Source organism: Balaenoptera musculus, chromosome 19 (genome assembly GCF_009873245.2).
Source record: "Balaenoptera musculus isolate JJ_BM4_2016_0621 chromosome 19, mBalMus1.pri.v3, whole genome shotgun sequence".
Lineage (NCBI taxonomy): Eukaryota > Metazoa > Chordata > Mammalia > Artiodactyla > Balaenopteridae > Balaenoptera > Balaenoptera musculus.
In genome coordinates, this window is record NC_045803.1 from 60013726 (window position 1) to 60040224 (window position 26499).

The 26499-nt window shown below is 55.3% G+C and overlaps 1 protein-coding gene and 1 long non-coding RNA gene across 4 annotated transcripts in view; one reads left to right on the forward strand and one right to left on the reverse strand.

Annotated features, from left to right (window-relative positions):
* Positions 1 to 933: 933 nt before the first annotated feature.
* LOC118885502 lies at positions 934 to 5895 on the reverse strand. The gene is made up of 4 exons (XR_005017497.1): positions 5486 to 5895; positions 5242 to 5408; positions 1940 to 2188; positions 934 to 1630 (listed from the first exon to the last, which is right to left on the reverse strand). It is a non-coding gene; the product is annotated as an uncharacterized LOC118885502 (long non-coding RNA).
* A 397-nt stretch (positions 5896 to 6292) lies between these two features.
* Positions 6293 to 26499, forward strand: part of ACSF3 (acyl-CoA synthetase family member 3) — a 57119-nt gene continuing 36912 nt past the window's right edge. Inside the window, exons 1-3 of one of the 3 annotated variants that reach the window (XM_036834940.1) lie at positions 6293 to 6351; positions 12453 to 13156; positions 14366 to 14521. In XM_036834940.1, coding sequence (XP_036690835.1) covers positions 12485 to 13156; positions 14366 to 14521 — 828 coding nt within the window. In that variant the 5' untranslated portion in view covers positions 6293 to 6351; positions 12453 to 12484. Of the gene's footprint in view, positions 6352 to 6406; positions 6504 to 12452; positions 13157 to 14365; positions 14522 to 26499 lie in introns of those variants that run through there. The other 2 variants (XM_036834941.1, XM_036834943.1) reach the window with 2 other exon arrangements.

Consider the following 26499-nt stretch of genomic DNA (forward strand, 5'->3'; position numbering starts at 1 on the left):
GAAAACAGATCAGTTGCAGCAGCAGCCTGATAACCGTTCCTTCCAGCCCCAGGCACCCTCTTTAATATTTGCTCCTGCCAGAATCCAAGAGGGGATGCTTTGGGGGTCAGGGAGAATTTAATTCATTCAGCACCTCTTCCGAAGGGCTCCTGTGTGCTGGGGGGCCACGCCTGGGGTTCTCGCCACCTTCGCAGGGCTGACTCACAACCAGTGGCTTCACTTCCCATCACGTAAATTCCAGACCCCTTAACGCCAGCACCCCAATCTGACCCCAGCCAGCCTTCACAGTCTCACTTCCCGTTTCCCGAGTTTACGCTGCGCGTGAACTGCCCACAGCGGACCCTCCTGCCCTTCCCGCCATCTCCCCGGGTCCAGATCCTGCTTCTCCTTCAAGGACCAAGTCAAACATTACTTTCCCACAAAGCCTTCCTTGAACCCACCTGTGTGAAGTGAGGTCTTCCTGAGCCCTTCGCATCTTGTGATATGTTTGTGTAAATATTTCATAATAATGATGACAGCTAGTTTTTCAGCATTTGCTGTATCCCAGGCCCAATGCCAAGAGCTTATTTAATTTTTATAACATCCATTGGAGGTAGGCATTCTTATTCTCGGGTGAGAAGCTGAGACTCAGAGAGATTAATTTGCCTGCTATCACACAACTATAGCTAGCAGAAGCGGCATATTGGCTCTGTTGCTATGTTCAAATCACCCCAAACTTAGCAGCTACAACAACACATTTTTATCTCACAGTTTCTGTGGGTCCCGAACCCGGAAGTGGCTCGGCCCGGCGGCCCTGGCTCGGACTCGAGCGAGGCTGCAGCTGCAGTGTCGGCAGGGCTCCCGCCTCACCTGAAGGCTCCACCCGCCTCCAAGGAGGCTCCTCCCCCGGCTGTGGGCAGGAGGCCTCAGCTCCTCCCGTGGCCTCTCCCCGGGGCTGCCTGAGTGCCCTCGCAGCATGGCTCCCCCCGGGGTGAGCGATCCGAGAGGCAGGAGGAAGCTCAGTGCTGGTCACGACCTTGCCCAGAGTCACTCACATTCCTGCCCAGGTCAGCCCTCTTCAGCTGGGATGGGACTGTACCTGGGCACGGACACCAGGAGGCGGGCCCAGTGGGGCTGGACCTCCGTCTTGGAGGCTGGTGGCCAAAGGCAGGGCGGAACCCAGGTGCTGCCTGACCCTAACCCCAGCTCTGACTGGCACATCCTCCATAGGTGCATCCAGGGCCGACTTGGTGCCCTTGAGCCCCTTCTTTGTGTAACAACCGTCCCTGGGAGGCAGGAAGCTCCGTGCTCACAGTCCGCAGAAGTTCCGCTCGTGAGGACACTGCTGCAAGTGCATCTGTGTTTTGCTTTAATCAAGTGAAAAGGTGTGACCCAGAAGCCCCCAGCAGCTTGGGCTCATTAAGCTGGAGGTGCGAACAGAATCAGTGGAGGGAAAGATTCCTACCTGGTCTCCTGCGGCTCCTGGGTGCTCCAGCTGGAAGGGTTTCCCCTGGGAAAGGCTGGGGCTTGGGAGTGGACAGGGGGCCTCAGGGCAAGTTGTCAGGTGGGGAGGCCACCGTGCTCTTATCTGCCTTCTGGAGAGGCCGTCCCATTCATCCACTTCCACTGACCGAGCACCTGCTCAGGGTCTCTGTTGAGGGGCGGGCGATAAAGATGCCGATGATGACAGTAGTGCCCGCAGCTAATATTTATGAACAGCTTTAAGTGTCCCGGCTCTTTGACCTTCCCAGTGGGATTAAGCTGGGAGCCGCCGTGGGAGCTGTCATTGCCCATTTCATAGGAGCACGTGGACCCCAGCGTCCCACAGCCCTGCCGAGGCCGCCCCCCACCCCAGACCCCCTCCCGGGGACGGCTCTCCTTCCAGGGGCAGATCCAAGGGCAGCTGAGGTCCAGAACAGCAGGGCTCCCCCGGATGCCCCAGGAGCAGGGAGGCACTCACCTCCTGTGGCCTCCCGGCTCTAGGGCCTGCCGTGCCAGGCGGCCCCAGCACTTTACACGCAGGGCCGCTCCCTCCTGACCGCACACGTGGCCATGGGAGACCAAAGCGGCGGTGATCCCAGGAGCCCGTCTCTTCAGAAGACAGGTGCCTCCCTCCTTCAAGCTGTCCCATCCTTCAGAGCTCATCTGAGTACACAGCGGGAAATCCTAGTGCACATGGTTTTGTGTTCCAATTTTTCAATGGTATGATCTAGGAAATTATTGTATGCTATTTTTATTCAACCGTAGACTGCTATGAGCAATTCTAGTGTTTCTATACAGCTTCACTATTGTACTTCGCGTGGCCCTGTGGTCTCGCTATTTCCTCTGTCCTAACTCAGCCCCCGCGGAGAAGCACTTAGGTTGTTTCCTGGTTACAGCAGCAGCACTGCTGGGAACACCTCTGAGGGTGTCGCCGTGGAGACCATTTATTCTCGTCGGAAGGAGCTGTCTGGCTTTGTGTGGGGAAGAGTTTTGGTCTTAAGCACAAGGACACACGTCTGCTTGTTCCCTCAAGAATCTCAGAGCCATGAAAAGGTGAGGGGCACGAGGCGGGGAGCAGGCAGCAGAGCTCCGGGTTCAAACCCTGGCTCTGTCACTTTGTCAGAGGGACAGGCACTTGGAGCCTCAGTCTCCTCATTTCCTGTGGTCAGAGTCACATGGCCCGCTGCCCAGCCAGCCTCAGACACCGGCTCCGCGCACCCCTCTGAGGGCCCCCATCACCTGGCCTGGCTTGATTTTCCTCCAGACCACTTGTCTGTCTCGGCTTGGACAGCTTGAACGACACATGCCTCTTTCTCACACGTCTGGAGGCTGGATGTGTCTGATGAGAGCCCACTGCCTGGCCTGTAGACGGCCGTCCTCTCGCTGTGTCCTCACCGGCCGGAGAGCAGAGAGGGGAGCAGGCTCTCTCGTGACTCTCGTAAGGGCACTAATCCCATCCTGGGGGCTCCACCCTCATCACCTTATATAACCCTGATTGTCTCCCAAGACCCCACTTCTTAACACCATCACATTAAGGGGCAGGGTTTCAACATGTGAATTTGGTGGGGGGGGGGGAGGCGGGACAAAAACTTCAGTCTATAATGTCATCAATGGCATATGTCTAACTATTCCCTTTCCTTCTCCCCCACGAGCACATAAGTGACCGGAGGGCAGGGGCTGTGTTTCCATCTCCGGTGCCTGGAACACGCCTGGGGACACGTCGGCACCTGCACAAACACCCAGCTGCCTGTCGTGAGCTGCGGGAGGCCGTGGGGTCCTGGCTTATTCAGCAGAGGTGGTGGCGCGATGATAAGGATTTGCCACGGCTGCTGATGGGGGTCCTTTCCCCACTGTGCGCCTGGTGGAAAGCAAACCCCTGGGAATCCTTGGAGTGTCTGGGACCAGAGGCGAGAGAGCCACCTTGGAGACTCAGTGATGGGCAGGGGCTGCCTGCAGGTGGAGAGGAGCCACGTCCACGTGGACATCCTCGAGGTGTTTCCTGTCCCCTCCCCCTTTAAAACTTACTTTATAGTCTAGTTTAACTTTTATCTTTATCACAGGTACACACAGTTATCCAGCCACACAGTTTAAGGAACCCCCCTTCCCTTCCCAATCACCAGAGACACGGCTTTCAATTCCTTTCATATTTACCTCCACGTGTCCACCCCGGCGCTCTTTGCTCCTGTGATGGACACCCGGCCTCAGTGTCTCTCTCCACCCCACACCTGTCCTGTGCCCCCATCCCTGCCCCACAGAGGGAGAGAGGGAGAAAGGGGGAGAGAGGGAGAGAGAGAGAGGGAAAGAGAGGGAGGGAGAGGGGGGGAGAGGGAGAGAGAGGGAGAGATGGAGAGAGAGGGAGGGAGAGAGGGTGGGGAGAGGGGGAGAGAGGGAGGGAAAGAGAGGGAGAGCAGGGGAGAGAGGGGAGAGAGAGGGAGAGAGGGGGAGAGAGGAGGGGGAGGGAGGAAGGGGTGGGGGGAGGGGAAGAGAGAAAGAGGGGGAGAGGGAGAGCGGGGGAAGGGAGAGAGGGAGAGAAGGAGAGAGAGAGGGAGTGGGAGGGAGGGGGAAGAGAGGGAGGGAGGGAGAGAGGGAGGGGGAGAGGGAGAGGGAGGGAGAGGGAGAGGGAAGGAGAGAGAGGGAGGGAGAGGGAGACTGCCTAAATTCGTTAGAGCAACGTCAATGTCTGCACTATAAGTGTTTACATTATTGCAATTCTGTAAATGCTTGTCTGAGCCAAGCCTCCTAGAACCACGCGATACTTTGCTGCTGTTTTCCCAGTATTTAATTATTGCCTATTTTTCTCTCTTTTTAAAAATATTTATGTATTGGGCTTCCCTGGTGGCACAGTGGTTGAGAATCTGCCTGCTAATGCAGGGGACAGGGGTTCGAGCCCTGGTCTGGGAAGATCCCACATGCCGCGGAGCAACTAGGCCCGTGAGCCACAACTACTGAGCCTGCGTGTCTGGAGCCTGTGCTCCGCAACAAGAGAGGCCGCGACAGTGAGAGGCCCGCGCACCGCGATCAAGAGTGGCCCCCACTTGCCGCAACTAGAGAAAGCCCTCGCACAGAAACGAAGACCCAACACAGCCAAAAATAAATAAATAAATAAAATTTAAAAAAATATTTTATGTATTTAGGCTGCACAGGGTCTTAGTTGCAGCATGTGGGATCTTTAGTCGCGGCATACAAACTCTTAGTTGCGGCATGCGGGATCTAGTTCCCCAACCAAGGATGGAACCCGGGCCCCCTGCGTTGGGAGCGCAGAGTCTTACGCACTGGACCACCAGGAAAGTCCCTCGCCTATTTTCCTCTTGATCAGTTTTCTAGGTATTTATCCTTCTTCTAGCCCCAAACTCTCCCTCAGTGGTTCAAATCTCCTCTCAATAGAGCAAACACACCAGTTATTCCCCCAGTTTCATCTTCCTCAGGATGACTGCTCCCGTCTGCCAGGTGGGGGACCACAGAGTCCAGGATGCTAGGATGTGACAAGAGTGGTCACTGGGCCACCCAGCTGCTGTGCTGGGGACAGACTGATGGGGCAGGGAGGTGCAAGCAGGGAAGCCAGGAGGAGGCTATTTTAGTAATCAGGGTGTGAGACCAGGGTTTCCCAGCACCCTCCCCACCGCCCCCTGGTTGCAGTGGTGATGGTGGGAAGTGGCTGGTTTCTGAAAGATGCTGAAGGAGAAACCAGCAGGACTGGATGTGAGGTAAGGCAGGAAGCAAGGAGGGGAGTCTGCACGACTGAGCCCAGGAGTGATGGATGGGATGGGAGCGCTGACGGACCTCAGGGGTGAGCCGAAGTCCGTCAGGGCTGCTGTAACGGATGCCACAGACCGGGGGGCTTGAGTTCTCACAGTTCTGGAGGCTGGGAATCCAAGATCAACAGAGTCGGTGTCTGGTGAGGGCCCCCGTTCTGGTTCATGGACCGCGTCTTCTCGCTGTGTCCTCACCTGGGGAGGGGGGGAGCCTTGTGGGGTCTCTTTTCTAAGAACACTAATCCCATTCATGGAATCTCTGCCCTTATTACCTCATCACCTCCGGAAGGCCCCCCTTCTAACACCATCACATTGGCGGAGTCAGGGCTTCAACAACGAAGTTTTGGAAGACACACATTCAGACCATAGCAGAGAAGAGCCCACGTTCGGGTGGATGTCTGGTCAAGTGGGCGATTAGGATCGTCCCCACCCACACGCTCGGGAGCAACCCCGCTGTTTGCCAAGTGCTGTGGGCCCCTGCCACTCACTCCAACAGGAAAGTTCTGCTGATTTTCTTGAATTTCTTCGATGATTTCCCTCCCTCTGTCTTGTCTGCGGTCCCTTCCTGAAACTATTATACTTTTCTTACTGGACCGAACGGAGGGCCCAGGGATCTTCCCATCTTTTTTCCATCTCAGTCGTTTTGCTGCTCATGGGAGATTCCCGGCCCCTCTTCCCTCGGGCTCCGCGTCCTCAGCCCTCAGGAGGTTCACGGCCGACACCGGGGCGGGGGGGGGGGGGCGGCGGCCCAGCCCGGGTTCGGCCCGGCCCGCGGCGCCCCGGGAGGCGGGCGGGAAACGCGCTGGCTCGAACCGTGTGTCCGTGGTTGATGTGTTACTTCAGAGAAACCTCACGTTTCGGCCGAGTGGACTTGTGCCCGGCTCCGCCCAACAGGGAGTTAGAACACCTGAGGCGCCCGGTTCCCAATCCGCTTCAGGATGGGAGCGGTTAACACGCAGCCGCCCGTGCCCCGGGGCCGCGACGACCGGTCGTGGGGAACGTTCGCGCCCGGAACCCGCGGCGCCGTGCCGCGCCGGGGGACGCGCTTGGGCGCCGGACGCGGGGTGCGCGCGCAGCCACGGTTCCGGTTCCGGTTCCGACCCGGCAAGGAGGAGGAGCGCGAGCCCGGCCTGCGGAGGTAGAGCCCGCCCCCTCACCCCTCACCCCCCGCTCCCCAACCCCGCGTCCCGCCCCGCCCCGCCCCCTCCCTCGCAGGGGCTGCGTCACGTGGGGACCCTGCCTGCCCTTCCGCGGCGCTGGCGGCGACGTCCAGGCCCCCGGGGTGTGGGGGTGAGTCAAGTCCACGTTCAGCCATAGTTGGAGGGAACTTGATCTGTCGTGTCGGAAACAAATCCATTTCCGGCCTCATTGGGCCGCAGGAATCCTCCTTGAAGCACCACCCCTCCCCCCCCCCACTTTCTTTCTTTGCTTTGTGCACTAAAGAGGAGGTGATACTCGGCCGGGCTTTGAAGGATGATTAGGAGTTTGCCAAAAGGGGGAAGGATGACAATTAGAGGTGGGAACAGGAATCCCGTGTTTGGGGAGTTTGTAGGCTTCCATCCAGAGGAGGGGCATGTTTGTCTGGAGACCTAGGCAGGGACAGTTGGGGGTAGGGGGCACCGGTGCTGGGCCCAGGAGCACAGACATCCCCAGCAGGCTTCAGGGGGCCCCCGGAGGTTCTGATGTGAAACGTGAAAGCCCAGCGAGTCTAGCGAGCTTTCCTCAGTCCCTACTGTGCCCCCACCCCATGTCCCAGACCCACTCTTCAAGGCAGACGGCATCTGTGGATTAAGCCACGGCCCGAGATTGTAAGCTTCATCCCTCCAGATGGCATCTTTAAAATAGTATTTTACGTCCTAATATGGATATGGGTTTAAGCGTTTGTTTTTCCCTTTTGGTTTTTTGATTTGAATGCAGTGTGAATGTCTGTTAGTTTAAAATGTAACTTTGAAAACAGCCCCCCAAACCGCAGGCAGTATGCTGAAACAAGTGTCCGGCACCAGAGGGAGAGTGTGGTCCCCTCTCCCACCGCGCACCTTCACCAAGTCTGCAGACAGCGGGCAGGGTTGGGGGCAGGTGGCGCTCATCCATCAGGTGCCATTTTATTCATTTCGAAACCAGCCGCCTTCATTTGAATGCAAGTATCATTCTTATCGAGTAATTTTTGTCACATGGCTCCGTGGTGAGCACGGTGCTGAGGATGGCTGGGCCGTTTGCTTCCCACTATATGTGCTGGGCGGTTCTCACAGGAACCAAAGGCTTAGACGGCTGAGGAAAACTCGGAAAAACCAGTGAATGTTCCAGTCTGGGTCTGTTTTGGCTCTAGAATCTGTGCTCTCAACCAGCACACTGGTTAGGACGTGACAGATGTCATCTTCCTGGTGTTGGGTGTGTGTCCTGAGAGGGCCGTGCACCTCAGTGGTCTGACCCGGGAACCTGATGGTCAGAGCACCGAGTGGCCGCTGCTGGGTCTCTGCCTGGGCTCTGGCCTCCTGGAGGGAGCTGAGCGTGGCGTGGCCTTCCCGGGAGAAGGCATCTGGTTCACCAGAATTCGGGTTTCCGTGCTCTTGGCTGGGATTTTTTCACATTGCTGCACGGTGATGCTGGCCTCGTGACGTTCATTAATCGAGACAGAGAAAAATCCGTGGCCAAATTGCATTTATTGGGTGGCAACATCACTCCAGGCTGTGCCACCGGCAGTGGTGGGGGGCCCCGTGACCAAGGGGGCCGGTGGTTGGAAGGCGTGGCCTCTTTTCCTGAGGTAGCTGCTGGTCTTTCTGCACCTGGACCTGCTCAGGACACAGTCATCTGACCTGACCTGATTCTTTCTGCTTGTTCAAGGCAGGGCCTTGCTCCCCTTGACCTTGGAGATTTTAGCTCTGTATTGAATGGCTTGATGATGAGTGGTTTCAGGAGCACATAAAAGCTGTTTTGAAGGGGTGGCCCCAAGTTCCCACATGTTTGGTGGGAGAAAAAATTAGTGCAGCTTCTCTGGAGGTCACTCTGGCAGTATTTACCCAATTGAAAGTCATTTTGGTTGTGAGGCTCCGTGGTGAGCAGGCAGGGCCCCTACTCAGCGTCTGTTCCACAGACGCCCCCGTGTGAGCACAGCTACGTGTCCCTGAGCCTCCTTCCCTGCAGGTCACCTGGCAGGCTCCCCGTCCCCCGAGCTCCAGCCACCTGCCCCACCCTGCCTCGGGACACCCGTCCCCACGCGGAGCCAGGCGGTCTTGCCACCTCCCAGCACTGGGACACTGGGGCCAGGTCACTGCTGCCGGACACCAGCCCTGCGGTGCTCTGAGTGCCGGCACAGCGGGCGTTCCAGCTGCTTCTGTGAGGACTTCTTCATTGTCCCCATGAGCCTTCCGTGAACCACTAGGTTTAATTGAGAGAAGAAGGCTGTTATCTCATTTTTATTTGCCTCTGTCATTTTGAGAAATTGAAGAGCTATAGAAAATTACAGACACCCTGTAGATCACCATCCAGAACAAATAATTTTAATATTTTCCTCTTTTTTTTTCCTCTTTTTTTTCCTTTTTTTTGTACCAAAGAAAATGTTAATGCTGAAGTTGAAATATCTCCATTTGAAAATATAAATGTCATTTATTAGACTTTTAAAATCTGATTACAAAAGTCATACGTGCTTATTGCAGAAAATCTGGAGAAAATTGAGAAGCGCTAAGAAGAAAACAAAAGCCACCTGCGGCCCTGCCGCCTTGTGTCCACCTGGAGGTTCACCTTCCTGTCTCTGGCTGGGACGTCCCTCCCCTGAGCAGCGCTGCAGGGGCTTTTTGTGCAGTCGGGCCGTGGCCCAGACCCACACGCGTGTGTGTGCCCTGGCCTCCTCAGACCTTCCGGACCACCCGGCTTAGCCCCAGTTTTTCAATATGAGAAATAACCCTGCAGTGAACACCCCATAGTGAACCTTTATGTACATCGCTGATTATTTCCTTAGGATACATTTAAAAAACAAAACCGTGGGAACAGAGGGCTTGCATTTCCTATTTTCATGTCGCACCTAGAAGGGACTGCTGAGTGTCCTCTTGGATGGCTGAGCCGTCACTAGGCTGGGGCTGCCGGCCAGTTAATGTGTGGTGTCTCTTGGGGCAGCTCCCAGCACGGACTTGGCCTTCACTGCGCAGGGCCTTCCTCACCACCTGCGGTGTCTCAGAGTGGGTCGGTGTGCTGCAGCCAGCCGGGCCTGCGTCTGGATGCTGCTTCTCCGGTTACTCTGTGGCCTTGGGCAGGTGGCTTCACCTCTCTGTTTTCCTTGGAGGTGCTGCTCTGCCTGCCTGCCCCCCGCATCCGTCCCCAGCCCACTGTGGATTCGCTGCTGTGGAGTCAGAAGTGAGCTAGCCCTCCAGCCCCCCGGCCAGGGAGGGAGGGAAAGTGGGGGTCAGCCTGTCTTCCAGTTTTCCATTTCAAGTTCTCAGACCCCAGCTTCTCACTGACTGGCCCCCGTCAGTGTGGTACAGCCCCTGGGGCCCCGGGGGGAGCAGGCAGAAGGCTTGCCCTCCCTAGGCCCCTCATGGGGTGTCTGGACAGAGGGAGGCTGAGCCGGTGGGTCTCACTGGCAGCAGCTGTGACGTTGCCTGTGAAGCCCTGTGAGGCCCGCCAGGCAGAGGGGTGGGAGCAGCAGCCCCTCCTGGCTGGCCGTCTGTCTGTCCTCCGAAAATGCCGTCACTTCAGCGGGCACCCCCGAACATCCCTCTTGCGTGGTCACCAACAAGAGTCAGGCCTCGGGCCGTAACCCAGAAACGTTGTGCGGTAGGTTTTCTGTTTATAGATTGTCTTTGTTTTAGTTTCTCCTGCCTGTAAAGCAAATAGAGATGAATTTGCTAGAAGTGAGAAGAGGAAGCGCTTAAAGCGCCCTGGTTTGCTTTTCACTAGCTCATTTTCTTTCTGAAACTGGCACATCTCACATGCTTATCACATTTCTTATTTTCTCTGGTCAAGCCCAGCCGTTTTCTTACAATTTGTCAGGTTTCTTTATAGTAACAGAAATCCAGAGGTGTGAAACCAACTGCGAGCCGGCCTCTGAACCTTGCGTAGAGGGCGGAGCCCAGGACGTCACAAGACACTCTGGCCTCCTTCATCTGGAAGGGGTGTGGGCCACGTGTCCTGGAGAGCCTGCCGGTGGTGGAGGCCTGGAGCTTTCGGGAGCGTTTCCACAGGACCTCAGAGCAGCCGCTGGGGAGGAGACGGGGCCGCCGAGGCCCCTGCAGGCAGGAGGGCCGGGCAGGCGGGCATCTCCCCGGTGCCGGGTTTCCGCCTGCTGGGCCGGGAGGCTGGGTGACCTTGTGTCAGAGCCCTTGCCGCCGGGGGCAGCCAGCACGCGGAGGATCTCAGGACAGGGGAGAGCTCAGTCCCGACCTTTACTGCTGTGGGCTGTTTGTTTTGTGAGGTAATTATAAAGTGTTGTGTGTAGTCTGCTTTTTAAATTAACAACAGAGACCAAAACTGGTTGGTACATGTAACAAACATAGCACATTCGTTTTCCCCTGTAGCGAGTTAACGAAGGAGAGGGAAGAGTGAGGCTTGTGAGGGAGAGGATGCGCCAAGCCCGGAGAAGCCGCCTCCTGGCCGCAGGTGCGGGGCTGCCCGCCCCCCAGCCCCCACCTGCCCCGCTTGGCTGGGCCCGTTGCAACGGGAACGAGAGTTACAAGTTTCCTTTTATGATGTTGTTGGACAGCCCCTTGGAGGCGTCCTCATCAGCCTCTGACACTCAGAAGTGCCCTCTAGGGTCCCTGTGACGTCCGCCCACCCCCCCGGCCCCCTCCCCAGTAACAGGGAGAGACACGCCCCCCGCCACGGCAGAGCCAGCATCAGGCCATTTCCTTGTGCTGTCGTGGGCCAGGGCGGCCGTGGGCCTCTGGCGTGGTGACTCTGGTGAGGAACGATGGCTGGGGGTGGGAAGGCTCCGGCTGGGCTCCTGGCTGTGATTTAGGAGCGGGGGGACTTAGAATTTTCTCGTGGGTGAGGTAGGGTTAACAGTGCTTGCCTTGCTTATTGAACAGGGTGGTCGAACGTGAAAACACACCGTAATATATTAAGTGTGTTATCAAATAATACTCATTAAAAATCCTTCAGGAACGACCGGGAGAGCTGGTCCATCCATCAGCTCCCCGTCGGGGCCGCTGCTGTGGCTGAGAGCGCCCCGGCGGAGCAGAGGCGGCAGAGGCTACGGCGGGGAGGGCACGGCAGTGGGGACGCCGAGCCAGGGCAGGTGGTGGTCTGTGGACCTTGCTGGCCGCCCTGGCGCTGGGAAGGAACCGTCTTCCGTGGTCCTGGGGGGCAGGAGAGCTCCTGACCTCTCGAGTGGAGGGGCGGCAGCGTGGAGAGGGTGCGCCCGGCCACCCTTTCCCAGGCCTCCTCCTCTTGAGCATGCTGGAGAATTCCAGGTGCGTGTCGTGGGTCACGGCCTTCCTGGGCAGCTCTCCTTCTGGCGGACTGTTTTGGTCATTGTTTAGTAGTTAGGCTGTGGGGAAGAGAGGGAAGAGTTATGTTTTAGCTTAAAAAACAGAGTGACGCTTTGCAGACGTGTGAACCTGCCCTATTTGAGTCTCTGCTCTATTTTAGACAAGTTCCTAGGAGTCCATGGCTTGGCACGTGTTCCAGAGCAGAAGCGAGCCCAGTGTCTGTGCTCTGCTCGCTGGAATCTCCGGGCCCCGCTGCTGGCGGGGAGGGAACACAGTCGACCCTTGAACCAGGCAGGGGTCGGGTGGGCGTTAGGGGCGACCCCACAGCCGAAAATCCCAGTAACTTCACAGCCGGCCCTTCCTGCACGTCCCCGCCCGCCGTATTCACACTCGTGTAAGTGCCGCAGTGCAGATTAGTGAAAACAATCCACGCGTAAGTGGACCCGCGTCGTGCAAACTGTGCTGTTCAAGGGCCCTCGTTACTTACTTTTCTCGGCTAGTATTTCTCCGGGTTCAGGTTTTTGAAAACCATTATTCAGAATTTACCTGAAGTGCATTGAGTTCTGTTTTGTTTCTCCTTGGCTTCACCTAGTTTAGTTCATTGTTTTAGAATCTTGCATGTTTTTAAAACCTTTAAAACAATGAGATTGAATAAAAAGCTGAACCTTTGGTCATTTTGAGTTCCAAAGGTATGTGTTGTGAGATCGTTAGCGTTTCTGGTCTCGGGATGTCCCCCCACGACTGGAAGTGAGGCCGCCTCTCCTGGCCGCCGTGGGGGTCCGGCAGGACAGGGCAGTGACCACGGTGCCCTCTCTTCCTGCCAGGTACCGGCAGCTGGCATCTGCTGCTGCGATGCTGCCCCGCGTGGGGATGTCCCTCCGGCGCCTGGCCTGGGCCTGGCCCGGGCCGTGTTGGTGGCCAGCCCCGCGGAGGTGCAGACGACGCGGCGCCCTGCACACGGCCCCGGCCACGCGCTCCGACAGCAGCGCCCTGGGCTTCCACCGCGCCCTGGGCTTCGGGGACAGGCTCGCCCTCGTCGACCAGCACGGCAGCCACACGTACAAGGACCTCTACTCACGCAGCCTCTGCCTGTCCCGGGAGATCTGCCGGCTCCGTGGGCGTGCCGACGGGGACCTCCAGGAGGAGAGGGTCTCCCTCCTGTGCGGAAACGACGTCTCCTTCGTGGTGGCGCAGTGGGCCACGTGGATGAGCGGCGGCATCGCCGTCCCCCTCTGCAGGAAGCACCCCCGGGCCCAGCTGGAGTATTTCATCCAGGACTCGCGCAGCTCCGTGGTCCTCGCCGGCCCGGAGCACGTGGAGCTCCTGAGCCCGGTGGTCCAGAAGCTGGGGGTCCCGCTCCTGCCTCTCCCGCCCGCAGTCTACCACGGGGCAGCCGAGGACCCCGGGGAAGGCCGGGTGCCAGAGTGGGACTGGAGAGACCGGGGCGCCATGATCATCTACACCAGCGGGACCACGGGGAGACCCAAGGGCGTCCTGAGCACCCATCACAACATCAGGGCCGTGGTGAGTGCTCTTGGGGCCGCCAGTCGGGAGGTGTATGCTGTGTCCCAGCAGGCCAGTCCCAGCAGCAGTCACGGCAGGTGTAAGTGCCTTCCCAGGTGGCCTTCTGTTCACTCTCTAGGGCCAGTCACAGCTCTCACCATCCCACCCCGGGGCCGTGTGACCAGCAGCCCCACTGGCCGTGTAGGGGGGTGCAGTGCCCAGGTGCCGGGGGGTTTACAGGCCCCCTCGGGCTCCTCCAGGGCCGTGGCGTGTGGAGCATAGAACGGGCCACTGCATGTGACGCTGAGGTTTTAAAAGAAACCAGCCACAAAGCGAATATCCAGAATGTGCCATCCGCACCTAGAACTGCGGCTTATTTGGGAAACAGGAAAGCAGGAACTCACGTGTGCCACATCTTAGGTGTTACTTTGTGTTCTGTGGCCTCAGTTACCATTTTTGTGAAACTCCCCAGCCGCTGTATTTATCTGCAGTTTATACTCTTCTTGCTTCCAAAAAGCATTTGCACGTACAATGAAGACTCTTACACAGCAGGAGTGGGAAAATAAGAGAGAAGTTCAGACCCACAAAGAGGGAGGTCAGAGGTCAACGCCATCGACTCAGGCTAATTCAGTCCATAAATCAGCATGAACTGAGTCGGGCCGGCTGCAGGCAAGGCGTGATTATACGTTGTGTCTGTCTTCGAGGAGGAGACATGCTTTTTGTCTGGAGAGGCCATCTCTGGACCCGTATCTCTGCGGGGTGGGCATCTCACTTGTGTTTGCACATGGCCGTCACCGCGGCACGCACCAGGACAGGCTCGGCAGTGATTGGGGATTTTTTGGCTAAGCCGGGGCGAGGGTGGTGCCAGAATCGGCGTGGCTCAGACAGACAGCCGGATTCAAGCCTGGACTCTGGTGAGGCCAGAGTCCCAGGGCCTGTCGGAGCCGCCTGAGGGGAGAGCTGCCCAGAGTCTGCAGAGGCCTTTGACCCCAAATCAAAGGCCCTTTCAGACTGGCTGAAGCCCCTGACTGCATGCGGCCCTGTTCTCTAGCAGGAGGGTAAGCGGTGGACAGACGGCCCCCCGCTCAGACCCCAGGTCGTTTCGTTACCATCTCCTCGCCGTGCCGTCAAGGGCGGGGCGGGGCAGCGGCCGTCTCCTCCCCCTCGTCTCGGCTGGGGAGGCCGGCTGTGTGCACCCTCCTGCTCTGAGGCTGTGCTGTCGTCCTGCAGGTGACGGGGCTGGTCCGCAAGTGGGCCTGGACGAAGGACGATGTGATCCTCCACGTCCTCCCGCTGCACCACGTCCACGGCGTGGTCAACAAGCTGCTGTGTCCGCTCTGGGTGGGCGCCACCTGCGTGATGCTGCCCGAGTTCAGCGCTCAGCTGGTGAGTCGGGGCCGGGCTCTCGGCGTCGCGGGCTCTGGGCCTCCCCGGGCTAGGCCCCTTCTCTGGGGGGCAGAGTCCCAGCGGCGAGTTTCCTGTTACTGCTGGAGCAGAGGGTCCCCACTGGGGCTTCGCACAGCACCAAGTGTATACTCTCAGTTCTGGAAGTCCAAGTCCAAGATGAGGCTCGCGGGGCTAAGGGCCAGGCGCCGCAGGCCTGATTCTCTCTGGAGGCTGCGGGGCAGAATCTGCTCCTGCCTCTTGCAGCTGCTGGAGGTGCCTGTGTGCCCTGCCTTGTGGCTGCATCACCCCAACCTCTGCCTCTGTATTCTCGTGACCGCCGCCTCTTCTGTGGCCAGATCTCCCTCTACGTAAGGACCCTGTGACCATGTCGGGCCCACCCAGTGTCCAGGGCAACCGCACCATCTCCAGACCCTTGACTTCATTACACCTGCAGAGTCCCCGTTGCCACGTGAGGTGGCACATCCACAGGGATAAGCACGTGGATGTCTTGGGGCTGTTATTCAGCTGACTGCTGGCTTTCAAGGTCCCAAGTGGATGGCCCAGCTGGGGGCTCCGTGTCAGTCTCCCCACCGGTCCCTCTTTTCAGCAGGTGGTTCTTTCCCAGCACTGCCGTCGGGTCAGCGGGGGAGGGAGGCCGAGTGGATACGAGGCGGGGCAGAGTGGGCCCTGCAGAGCAGAGTGCAGAAGGAGGGGAGAGACCTGGCCAGACGCTGCCCCTGCCCCCGGCATGTGGTGAGCTGCTGTGCAGCAGTCCCATCCCAGCCTCCGTGTCCCGTGTACTGGTGGGGACAGGTGCCCGGGGCAGGTGAAGGCAGGGCTCTGAGGTGGTGATGGGCTGACTGCACGGAGAGGCTGCCGAAGTGACACATCGCCGTGGGGCCGCCAGGAAGCACAGGGCTTGAACGAGGCCCTACACTGTCACTGACTCACGCTATAACCTATACAGCATGAGAATGCGAAGTGGGAGAGCCCAGGAAGCACCTGGGCTGGGCTCCTGTGGGCGCTGGACTTCAGATGGGGGCTGGGCCCCAGGTGGGGGCTGGGTTCCTGTGGGGGCTGGGCTCCAGGTGGGGGCGGGGCTGCTGGTGGGGGTGGGGCTCCTGTGGGGGCGGGGCTCCTGTGGGGGCGGGACTCCTGTGCGGGCTGCTGTCCTGCAGGTCTGCAGCCCCAGGAGAGGAGTGGCTTGGAGACCTCTGCGCAGCAGGGCCGCCTAGTGAGGTCTCTGGAGAAGTGCCCAGGCTCGGCCCACAGCACAGAGCTTGTTGTTTAGTCACTTTATTCCGGCGTGAATTTCCTCACGAGGGGTCCCTGAGGCCTGGGGTCCCTGGTCTGCAGAATCCATCGTTCACTGAAGTCGGCCTCCTCTGTCCCCACCAGAAAGAGGCAGCTCTAGCTAGATCGTCTCCGGCCCGTCCTCACGTCACGCCTGGAGCCTTAATCCACATCGGTGCTGGTGCCAGGTCAGAGTGAGAGGACGAGGTGCTACAGACAGGCCGGCCCCGGGCGAGCCCCGCACCTCCCTGACCTTCCGTCTCGTCCTTTAACGGAGGAGCGATGAGCCCGGCACAGGGTGGGCACTGAGCCCAATGCCAGCAACGCAAAGCAGGGAGAAGCAGGGACCCTTTCTCCTCCTATTTGCAAGGGTGCTGCGTGCGGACCAGCATCAGGGAAGCTGGGGAGCCTGTGTGCTGACAGGTGATGCTGTTGGGTTTAGAGGAGAACGTAGCTGAAAACCCGGCGTGGGCGCTGTGCACAGACCGGCGAGCCGAACAGTGGAGGTGGCAGCCCGAGGGCCAGGGCAGCCTGTTCAGACCCTGCCCAGCAGCCAGCCCCCTCCTCCGCCCACTGCCGCAGCTCCGCCCCCATCCTGCTGTTTGTTTTTCAGCTGCAGGGCCTCAGGATTTAGACAGCGGAGTCTACAGAGGGCTGTCTGCCTCTTAACACAAGTCCCAGTGACTCTCCACAGGGGTCGGTCCGGCCCGGCACACACGGCTTCCCGAGGGGGCTCTGACCGAACTGACTGGGCAGTGGGGAGGGGGAGAACGGGGGGCCCTGAGGCTATCGGGAGTGACTGATAAGGGCAAGTGGGGACAGCCAGCTCGTCCCCTAGTCCCCGGGGAGGTTTTGTGACTGCCTGGGCTTGTGCAGCAGGAATGCAGGAGTGCCCTGGGGTCTCCAAAGAATGCAAATTGCCCTCCCCCACAATTCTTCATTCACTTGGAGGGCCTCCCTGCAGGGCACCACGAAGACAGGAGGAGGGAGAGGTGCCCCCACCCCGAGCTTAGATCAGGGACCCAGACAGGCTGAGCCGCAGCGGCTGACCGGCCGGCTACAGCCCCAGCTTCGGGATTTCCTCGTTCCTGATCCATGTGAGTGCCTGGTGGGCGAGGCAGGGGTGCAGGCAGGCTGCTGGCCTGCAGACTGAGCAGGCCTTTCCTTCCCCAGAGCACAGACCCAGGAAGGTAAAGAAAGAGCAGGAAGTGTGGCTGCCTGGTCCAGGAGGGGAGCCCCGGCCCCTGCTGGCCTCTTCCACCGCCACCTTCTCCTCCCCACCCTACCTCCACCACCCTGGGCCTGCAGGCTCAGTCTCTGTGCATCTTGGCCCCCGTCCTGGCCTAACCTGCGCTACTGTTCAGTGTAGCACTTACCACCTCCAAGCCACGTAGACTCTGCTGTGGGTCCTCATTTCTCTCCCCCTAGAATGTCACCTCCGAGGGCATGGTTTTCCTTCTGTTTAGGGCCTGCCCCAGGGCCTAGGGCAGGTAGCTCAGAGCTGTTGTGGATGAATGGACGGTCGTCACTCACGGGCCCCATGGGCCACAAGGGGACGCTGGCTCCTTGAACCCTCTCCACAGGCTCCCCCTCGGCTTTTGTCATCGTGATCGTCTGGACTTGTGAACAGGCCTCTGGGGGGAGCGTCCCTGAAAGTCACTTAGGGGAGTGGTTATTTGTTTACTGAAAACTTTACTGTAGCAGCTCCTCAGGAGTCAGAGCATAAGCAGGTAAACGTGACAACATTCCACTGAAACACCCACCACAAGGTTCCCCTAAAGGGACAGACTGCTCTGCACACTTTGGGTTTGTAGACGTGTATAAAGACCAGGACGGGGGACTTCCCTGGTGGGGCAGTGGTTAAGAATCCACCTGCCAATGCAGGGGACCACGGGTTCGAGCCCTGGTCTGGTAAGATCCCACATGCCGCGGAGCAACTAAGCCCGTGCACCACAACTACTGAGCCTGTGCTCTAGAGCCCGTGCGCCACAACTACTGAGCCCATGCGTTGCAACTACTGAACGCTGTGCACCTAGAGCCCGTGCTCCACAACAAGAGAAGCCACTGCAGTGAGAAGCCCACGCACCGCAACGAAGAGTAGCCCCTGCTCGCCGCAACTAGAGAAAGCCCGCGCGCAGCAACGAAGACCCAACGTGGCCAAAAATTAAATTTAAAAAAAAAAAAAAGACCAGGACGGCGGATGGGGCCTCCTGTGCTCACAGCTCCGCTCCATCTGCCACTGCCCGTGGCCGCAGGTGGCAGGTTATGTGGGTGGGCTTGTCATTGTCCCTGAGCCAGGGGTTCCATGTGGAATATCATCCTCGGGGTGTGGGCAGCTCCACCTGTCGGCCTTGGTGTTCACCCTCCCGAGAGGTCTTGCTGGTGTAAAGCTTAATGGGATTAGCTCTGTTCAACATGTACCTGTGTAGCTTAGATACTGTGAAAACGAGAGCGGATTTTGGACAAGGAAGCACTCAACAGGGAAACAAACCTCAGGGATTCCCACCTGCTCCCAGGCCACCAGGTTCCATTTATTTTCTTTGGCCTCCAGGTCTCTCCCGTCACTCCAGTGGCCCCTCGCTGTCACTACTCAGCCTGCACCTCTGAGAGCGAGACCCTGGGATGCTGCCTGTCTCCTGCACGGGGGCTGGAGACCAGAGACTGCAGGGCAGCTCGCCGGGACAGTCAGCTCAGACCTTCCCGATCCTAGGCACTGACTTGGGGTTTCTCAGAACCATGCAGCAGGGCTGAAGAGTCAAACACATTTGCTGTGGCTGATAAAAGACGCAGCCCTGAGTTTCAGAGTTTTGTGACTCTACTTATACTATTGATAGGAAAACCCCACCTTTAGCATTATTAAATATCGGGGCTTGTCTAAGCTTGTTTTTGAGAAATGCGTGTAGGGACTTCCCTGGTGGTCCAGCAGCTAAGACTCCTCGCTCCCAATGCAGGGGGCCTGGGTTCGATCCCTGGTCGGGAAACTAGATCCCACATGCCACAAGTAAAGATCCCACATGGGGCAACGAAGATCCCGCCTGCCGCAACTAAGACCCAGCGCAGCCAAATACGTAAATATATTTAAAAAGAAAGAAAAAAAAAAGAGTGTTACCATTCATTGAAAACAAAAAACAAAGAAATGAGTGTAAAGCGGTGCGGGGCCCAGAAACCTGCACTGGTGTTGACACGGTCTCAGCTCCTGGCGGCTTCAAGTCCTTCTGTGAACAGTGGGGTGAGGGGCTGTCTGCATCCCGCGAGGCTGAGTGATGAGGTGGCGGTGACTTGGGACGGCAGGAAGACTGATGGCGGGCTGTCCGCCATCAGCCCCGGGGAATGATGTCTGGTTGTTGATTAGGCTGCCTGGCCGCGATCGATCCCTTGTTGCAGATAACGTGCTCTGGCAACTTCTCGGGATCACGGTGGCTCTCGGAGAAGGCACTGAGTCACGGTGGGGCCCGGGAGGTGAGGCAGGAGGGCGCAGACCCCGGCACGTGGCGCTGCTTTCGGCTCGGCAGTGCAGGCCGCTGGGGCCACTGCCAGGGCACTCTGTAGAGACCAGTGCCCTGCTCGGGACTCCGGTGCCCATGTGAAGCCTGCTGCCTGGCACACCTGTGGCCGCAGAGGTCGTTCATTCTGGGCTTTGAGAAATCTGCGTCTTGCTGAAGTGGGTGGAGGTGTTTGCAGGCGGAGTTGGGGGAGGGGAGCAGAGCTCTTAAGCTCAAGTGCGTCTCAGATCTGACCCACAGCCTGGGGCCACTAGGGCGGGGCCTCACACACAGGCCCAAGGAACGGGACAAACAGGCATCTGTTCTCCTGTCTCCAGCCTTTCATTATGGAGTGTCCTCTGTCATTGCCAGATTTTGGCCAGAGCACCTTAAAAACAGAATAAGAGCCCTCTCGTGGGTTGTTAGAATTGCCAGAAACGGGTGATGGCTTAACCCTTGGCCATTACTTCAAGCTGAGGAGGCGCCCGTGGCAGCTGTGCGCCAACCCTGTCCTGGCTTTTGCCGGGCAGGGCAGTCCTGCTGGGGGTCTCGCCCCAGGCTCCAGTCCCGGATGCTCTGCAGGGTGAGGGCGGGGAGCTGGTGCGTGGAGAGGCCCCGGACCCCCGCTCTGCTGCATCCGGTGTGGGCTTCCTGTGTGCAGCCCGCTTGGGAGCTGCTCACATCGCGCTGGGCTCTGCAGCCTGGCTGCCGCAGGAGTGTTTTCACTGGTCAAATGCGGGCCCTAGAGAGGCTTTTGAGGGCATCTCCTGACCTTCAACTTCTGAAGTGTATGGACGTTGAAGCAACGGGGACGCGGCGTGGTCGGGGCGCTGCTGTTCCCTTTGCCAGTGTGGGTGAATTCTCAGAGTGGCCAGGCCTTCCCGGCTGCACAGTTCTCAGGACGCAGCCCCTGGGGCAGATGTCGTCTGTGTGCCAGGGATCCAGTGTCTGAGTTGATGACCTTAGGGCCGCTCCTCCCCCTTCATTCAGCTGAGTGTGAGCTCTGTCCTTCCTTCAGCCTCCGGTGAGAAGCCTGGGTGGGGACCACGTGTGCGGCCGCCAGAGGCCTGGCCGGGACCGCAGGTTCCCAGAGTGACGGCCGCCTCACCCAGCCTGTCCCCGCTTCCTCCGAGCCTGGGCCCTGCGCCTCACCAGGCACGTGGCGCGGTCTGTGCTGTTCTGTGCCGTCTTGTCCTCATGCTTGTGGTGACGGGCGAGCCCTGGTGAGTGGGAGGAGGACCGGGCTGCCGTGAGGGTGCTGTCGGGACTCGCCAGGCTGGGTAGCGGCGGGGTCTGCGCACCAGTGGAAGCACAGCCGCTAACCTGTAGATGCTGCCGCCATGGGTGAGAAGGAACGGGGGCTCGAGGCTGTTCCTGGTCAGCCAGATCGGGATACCCGCGCTCCCAGGAGATGCCCGAGTGGTGTCCGGTGTGTCCTCCAAGGACCCATGCCTTCCCTGGTGCCAGGTGGCAGCGAGGGCACTGCCCTCCACCTCGGGGAGCAGCCTGGCCCCCGGCGCGGACCTGGCGGACAGAGTTTCTTTAACAAGCCAGTGGGAAGCAGGATGCCCCGCAGGATTTCCAGCAAATCTGCATGTCAGAGCTTGGAAGGGACCTGAGGGATTCAGTCCAGATTGACACAGTGGTGTGAGAAGATAGCAAGAAAGCCGCAGGGCCTGGTCAAGGTCACAGCCACAGCTGGGCGGGAAGGCCTATCAGGAGGTCTCTGTCCCCCGGGGATTCGGGGATTCTCGCAGGCACTTTGCTCTCAGTGGCTGGACCACTGCTCGTGCGCATGGTTTTACTTCCTCAGTTTCTCCTCAGTCTTTTCCTCGCAGTTTTTGTTTATGAAATTAGGCTGTGTGTCCTGTAGACTTCCCCACAGTCTGATCTTGCGGATTACATCCCTGTGGTGTCGTTTAACCTGTTTCGCTATGCCTTATACTTGCTGAAAACTGGTGGTTAGGTCTAGAGGTGTGACGAGGCTCCGGGTGTTGCTTTGCTCTGGCGGGGAGGAGACGTCACAGCCAGCGTGTGTCTCTGTCCAGCAGGGCGCGTGACGCCCAGTCGTCTCTCTCCTTCTGACGTCAGCACTGCTGGTGCTCGTAGCCTAGAGCTGTCAACTCATCGGGGTTTGTAAAGTGGGGAACGTTGTCACGCTTCTTTTATTTAATTGAGGCATAAATTACATACAGTAAAACGTATGTAAACTGAGTACGCGTCTGTGTGACGGTCACCACGCAGATAAAGACAGAGCACGTTTACATGGCCCACAGTGTCCTCTCCTAGTCAGGGGGTGCACCATAGCTGAGTTTCACATGTTCTTCATATATGTGGACCCGATAGTATGTGTCCTTTTGTGCTTTTTAGTTAATCGTACTATTTTAAGATTTATTCTTGAGTTCCATCAATTGTAATTTGTTCTTTTTGTGTTGCTGTGTTGCATTCCTTTGTATGAAAGTGCCACAATTTATCCATTCTTCTGTTGAAGGAGGTTGGATTGTTTCAAGTTTGGGGATATTTTGAATAAAGCTGGTATAAACATTTGCATAAAGATCTTTCTGTGGACATTTCTCTTGGATCTGTACCTGCTGGTGGCGGACGCCCACTGGGCTGGATGTATGTTTAATTATGGTTGAAACTGCCAAAGAGTTCTGCAGAGCGGGTGCATGTTTTATACTCCCAGCAGCAATGTGTGAGGGTCCTAGTTACCCCAGATCATTACCCACACTTCCTGTGGTCAGTCTTGTTAATTCTAGCCATCTCAGTGAGTGTACTTTTGTTTCCTTTTATTGAGTTTTCGTTTCCATGAAGTGAAATACACAGATCTAAGTGTACAGTTTAGTATGTTTTGATGACTACACTTGTATAACCCACACCCAGGCTGGGAAAGAAAACATTCCCATTGCCCCAGAAGTTCTTTCATGACAACCCCCAGTCACCCCCCTGCAGGCAACCACCTCTTCTGATCTTTGTTACTGTAAGTTAGCTGACCTGTTCTTGAAATTTGCATGTAATGGCATCAGCGTTTGTAGGCTTTGTGTTTCCCTTCTTCCACTGGGCATCCTTTGAGGTTTATCTCTGCTGCGTGTGTAAGCGGCGAGTTCCTTCCATCACCAAGGACCCACAGTTGTCATCCCTTCTCCTGTTGATGGGCATCTGGCTTTTCCCAGTTTTGGCTTTATGAATGAAACTGCTGGGAACATTCTCATATGTCTTTTTGCAGATGTACATTTTCATTTCTTCTGGGTAAATACCCAGGGTTAGAATTAGTGGGTCACAGGATCACGTATGTGAAATGTTTTAAGAAACTCCCAACCCTTTCCCAAGTGCTTATCCGTTCTACGCTCCTGTCTGCAGCGTGCCCCACCCTTTAGCAACTGGGTCCGGCTTTCTAGATTTCGGCCATCCTAGTGGGTGTGTAATGCTGCTACCTCACTGGCCTTACAAGATTTGCATTTCTCTGATGACTGATCGTGTTGAGCACTTTTCATACGCTTACTGGTCATTCAGAGATTTTCTTTTTATGAAATGCCTCTTCAAGCCTTTTGTCCATTTTTAAATTGGGTTGTCTTTTTATAACTAATCAGTAGGTGTTCTGTATATATTATGGATAAAAGGCCTTTGTCAGAAATACGTGTTGTGAATCTTTCCCCCGTCTCTGGTTTCTCATTTCACTTTTTTAATAGTCTTTTGATAAAGAGAATTTTAAATTTTGATGAGTCTAATTTGGAAGTGGTAATGGTGGACATCATTGACTTATTCTCAATCTTGGAGAAACATTAATATTTCACCATTAAGTATGATGTTACTTGTAGTATTTTGCAGATACCGTATATTAGCTTGAGGACATTCCTATCCCTTGTTTTATGAGAGTTTAATTATAGGGTGGGTTGAATATTATCAAATGGGTTTTCTTTACCTCTTGAATTGATTGTATAGAGTTACCCCCTTTATTTGTCTCCCTCTTTATTCTGTTAATGTGGTTAGTTATACTGATTAAAGTTTTTAATGTTTCTAATTTCCTAATCTTACAGTCCTTTAGTAAACTTTCTCGGCCATGATATATTATCCTTTTCATATACTGCTAGGTTTGATTTGCTAATACTTTGTTAAGGGTTTTGCTTCTGTGTTTACGAGGAACACAGGTCTGTAGTTTTCTTATGACATCCTTGTTAGGCTTCTGTATTGGAGTTTTGCTCATTTGTGAAAGGAGTGTGGCAGCCACCCCTCCCCCCCTTATCTGTTCTTTGGAAGTTTGTGTGTGGCTGAAAGTATTCTTTCCTTCAGCGTTTGATACAATTCCATTGAAGCCATCTGGGCCAACCTTTCTGGGAAGGTTTTTAATTAAGGATTCAGTTTCTTTAATAGATGTAGGACTTAGAATATTTTCTACTTTGTTTCTTGTGTCAGTTTTGGTACTTTTAAAAAAAATAATTGTCCATTTCATCAAAATTGTCAAATTTATTGGCATAGGGTAGTTTATAATTTCTCTTCATTATCCTTGTGGTATCTTTAGGATCTGTAGTGATGTCTCCTTTAAATATCTGATATTGGTAGTTTATGTTTTCATTCCTTTTTCTTGATCACTCTTGTTTTAGAGGCCTATCAGTTTTACTATCTTTTCTAAGAACCAACTGTGTTGATTTTTCTCTAATGCACCTGTGCTTTATATTCCTGTTCCTTCTGTTTTTTTATTATTCCCTTCCTTCATCTTCATGATACACTGCTACTACTGTTGCTTTAAACAGTCATGGGTCCTTAAAATTTTTTTAAATTATCCATATATTTGCTTTTCTGGTGCTCTTCATTTCTTCCTCCAGATCTCTGTTTCCCTCTTGGATCGTTTCCCTTAATCTTGAAGAATTCTTTTGATAGTTCTTATAGTGCAGCTTTAAAAAACAATTTATTTCTTTTATTTTATTTATTTTTGGCTGCATTGGGTCTTCGTTGCTGCGTGCGGGCTTCCTCTAGTTGTGGCGAGTGGGGGCTACTCTTCGTTGCGGTGTGCGGGCTTCTCATTGCGGTGGCTTCTCCTGTTGAGGAACACGGGCTCTAGGCACGCGGGCTCAGTAGCTGTGGCGCACGGGCTTAGTTGCTCTGCGGCATGTGGGATCTTCCCGGACCAGGGCTTGAACCTGTGTCCCCTGCATTGGCAGGTGGATTCTTAACCACTGCGCCACCAGGGAAGCCCTGTAGTGCAGCTTTGAAGACAAATTCTCTCAGCTTTGTTTCACTGAAAATGTTTTCATTGCATTGTCCTTTTTTAAAAATAGCTCTATTGAGATGTAATTCACATACCATAAAATTCACCTATCGTGAACGATGTGATTTTACATAAATTTATAGGGTTTGTTCAACTATTATCTCAGTCCCTATTCCCACATGCAGCCCCTGGCAACCACTGTCTGTCCTCCGTCTCTACAGAGTTTCCTTTTCTGGGCCTGGCATATAAATGGAATCATAGAACATGTGGTCTTTTGGGCCTGGCTTCTTTCACTCTGTAGAACGTCTTTGAGTTCTGTCCATGTTGTAGCATGTGTATTAGTAGTTTGTCACTTTGGTCCCTGAGTACTGCTTCATCACGTGGCCAGGCCACGTTTGGTACACCCATTTATCATTTATTGGGCATTTGGGTCAGTTCCAGTTTTTGCTGTGGACATTTACATACAAATCCTGGCGTGGACACTTTTCATCTACCTTGTGTAGATAAGTAGGATTAGAATTGCTGGGGTGTACGATAAGTTTATTGTTAATATTTTAAGAAACTGCCCAACTTTCCCACAGTGGCTGTTCTGTCCCCTTTCTCATCAGCAGTGCGTGAGGGCTCGTTTCCCCACATCCTCACCAACATTTGTTTTACTGGTTTTTAAAGCCATTATTATGGTCATTGTAGTGGATATGACGTGGTATCTCATTGTAGTTTAAATTTGCATTTCCCTAATCACTGAGGACAGTGAGTGTTTTCTCATGGTCTTATTTGCGTCCATGTATCTTCTTTGGTGAACTGTCTATTCGGATGTTTTGCCCATTTTTAAATTGGGTTATTTGTCTTCTTATTATTGAGTTTATATATTCTGGATACTAGTCCTTTATCACATAGATGGTTTGCAGATATTTTCTCCCATTTTGGCTTGTCTTTTCATTTTCTTAATGATATCTTTTGAAGCACGCATGCTTTTAATTTTGATGAAATCCATTTTATCAGTTTTTTAATTTCATAGATCGTTTTTGCTGTTGTATCTAAGAAATCTTTGCCTAACCAAAGGTCATGAAGATTTTCACCTATGTTTTTTCCTGAAAGTTTTATAGTTTTAGCTGATACGTTTAGGTCTCTGATCCACTTTGGACTGATTCTTAGGTGTGGTGAGGTAAGGGTCTACAATTCATCTCTTTGGACGTGGCTATTCAGTTGTCCCAGCGCTGTTTGTTGGAAAGATGATCCTGTTGAAGTGACTTGGCTCCTCTGTCACACTCAGTTGGCCATCATCATATTGATTTGTTTCTGGGCATCTGCTCCGTTCGTCTGTGTGTCTGATCTTACACCAGCTTCACACGGCGGTGAATGCTGGTGCTTTGGAGTGGGTTTTGGGTCAGGAAGTGTGCGTCCTCCACCTTCCTGCCTCCTTCTCACGTGTGTTCTGACTCTTCCGAGTCCTCTGCCTTTCCCTGTAAACTGTGGGGTCAGCTTGTCAATTTCCGGAAAACAGAGCTTGCTGGGGTTTGGGGAGAGCTGCCATCTTAGCAACACTGAGTCTTCCCATGTGTGGACATGGATGTGTCTCCACTGACCGAGCACTTCTGTCTTTCCTGACAGGTCAGAGTGTCATCTTGTCCCACACGTGGTGACACTCTTCTCTTTCTCCTCTTTCCTGTCTGTACTTCCGTTTAGATCATTTCCACTAACTGCTGTCTTTGCTGCATCTAGTCTGTTCAGTGTATCCAGTGAATTCCTAGTTTCACATAATGTACTTTCCAGCTTATAATGGTTCTCTTGCAGTTCCACTTCTCTGATGAAATCCTTGATCATCCCCCATTTCATTCATCTTTTCTGAATTTCTTAACCTATTTATTAATTTAAATTCCTTCTTTGATAATTCCAACATCCGTATTGAGGGTCTGCTTCTATTGACTTTTTTCTTAGTTATGGGTCACATTTTTCTCTTTTCATACAGGCTTTATAATGGGGGCGGGGTTGTCTTT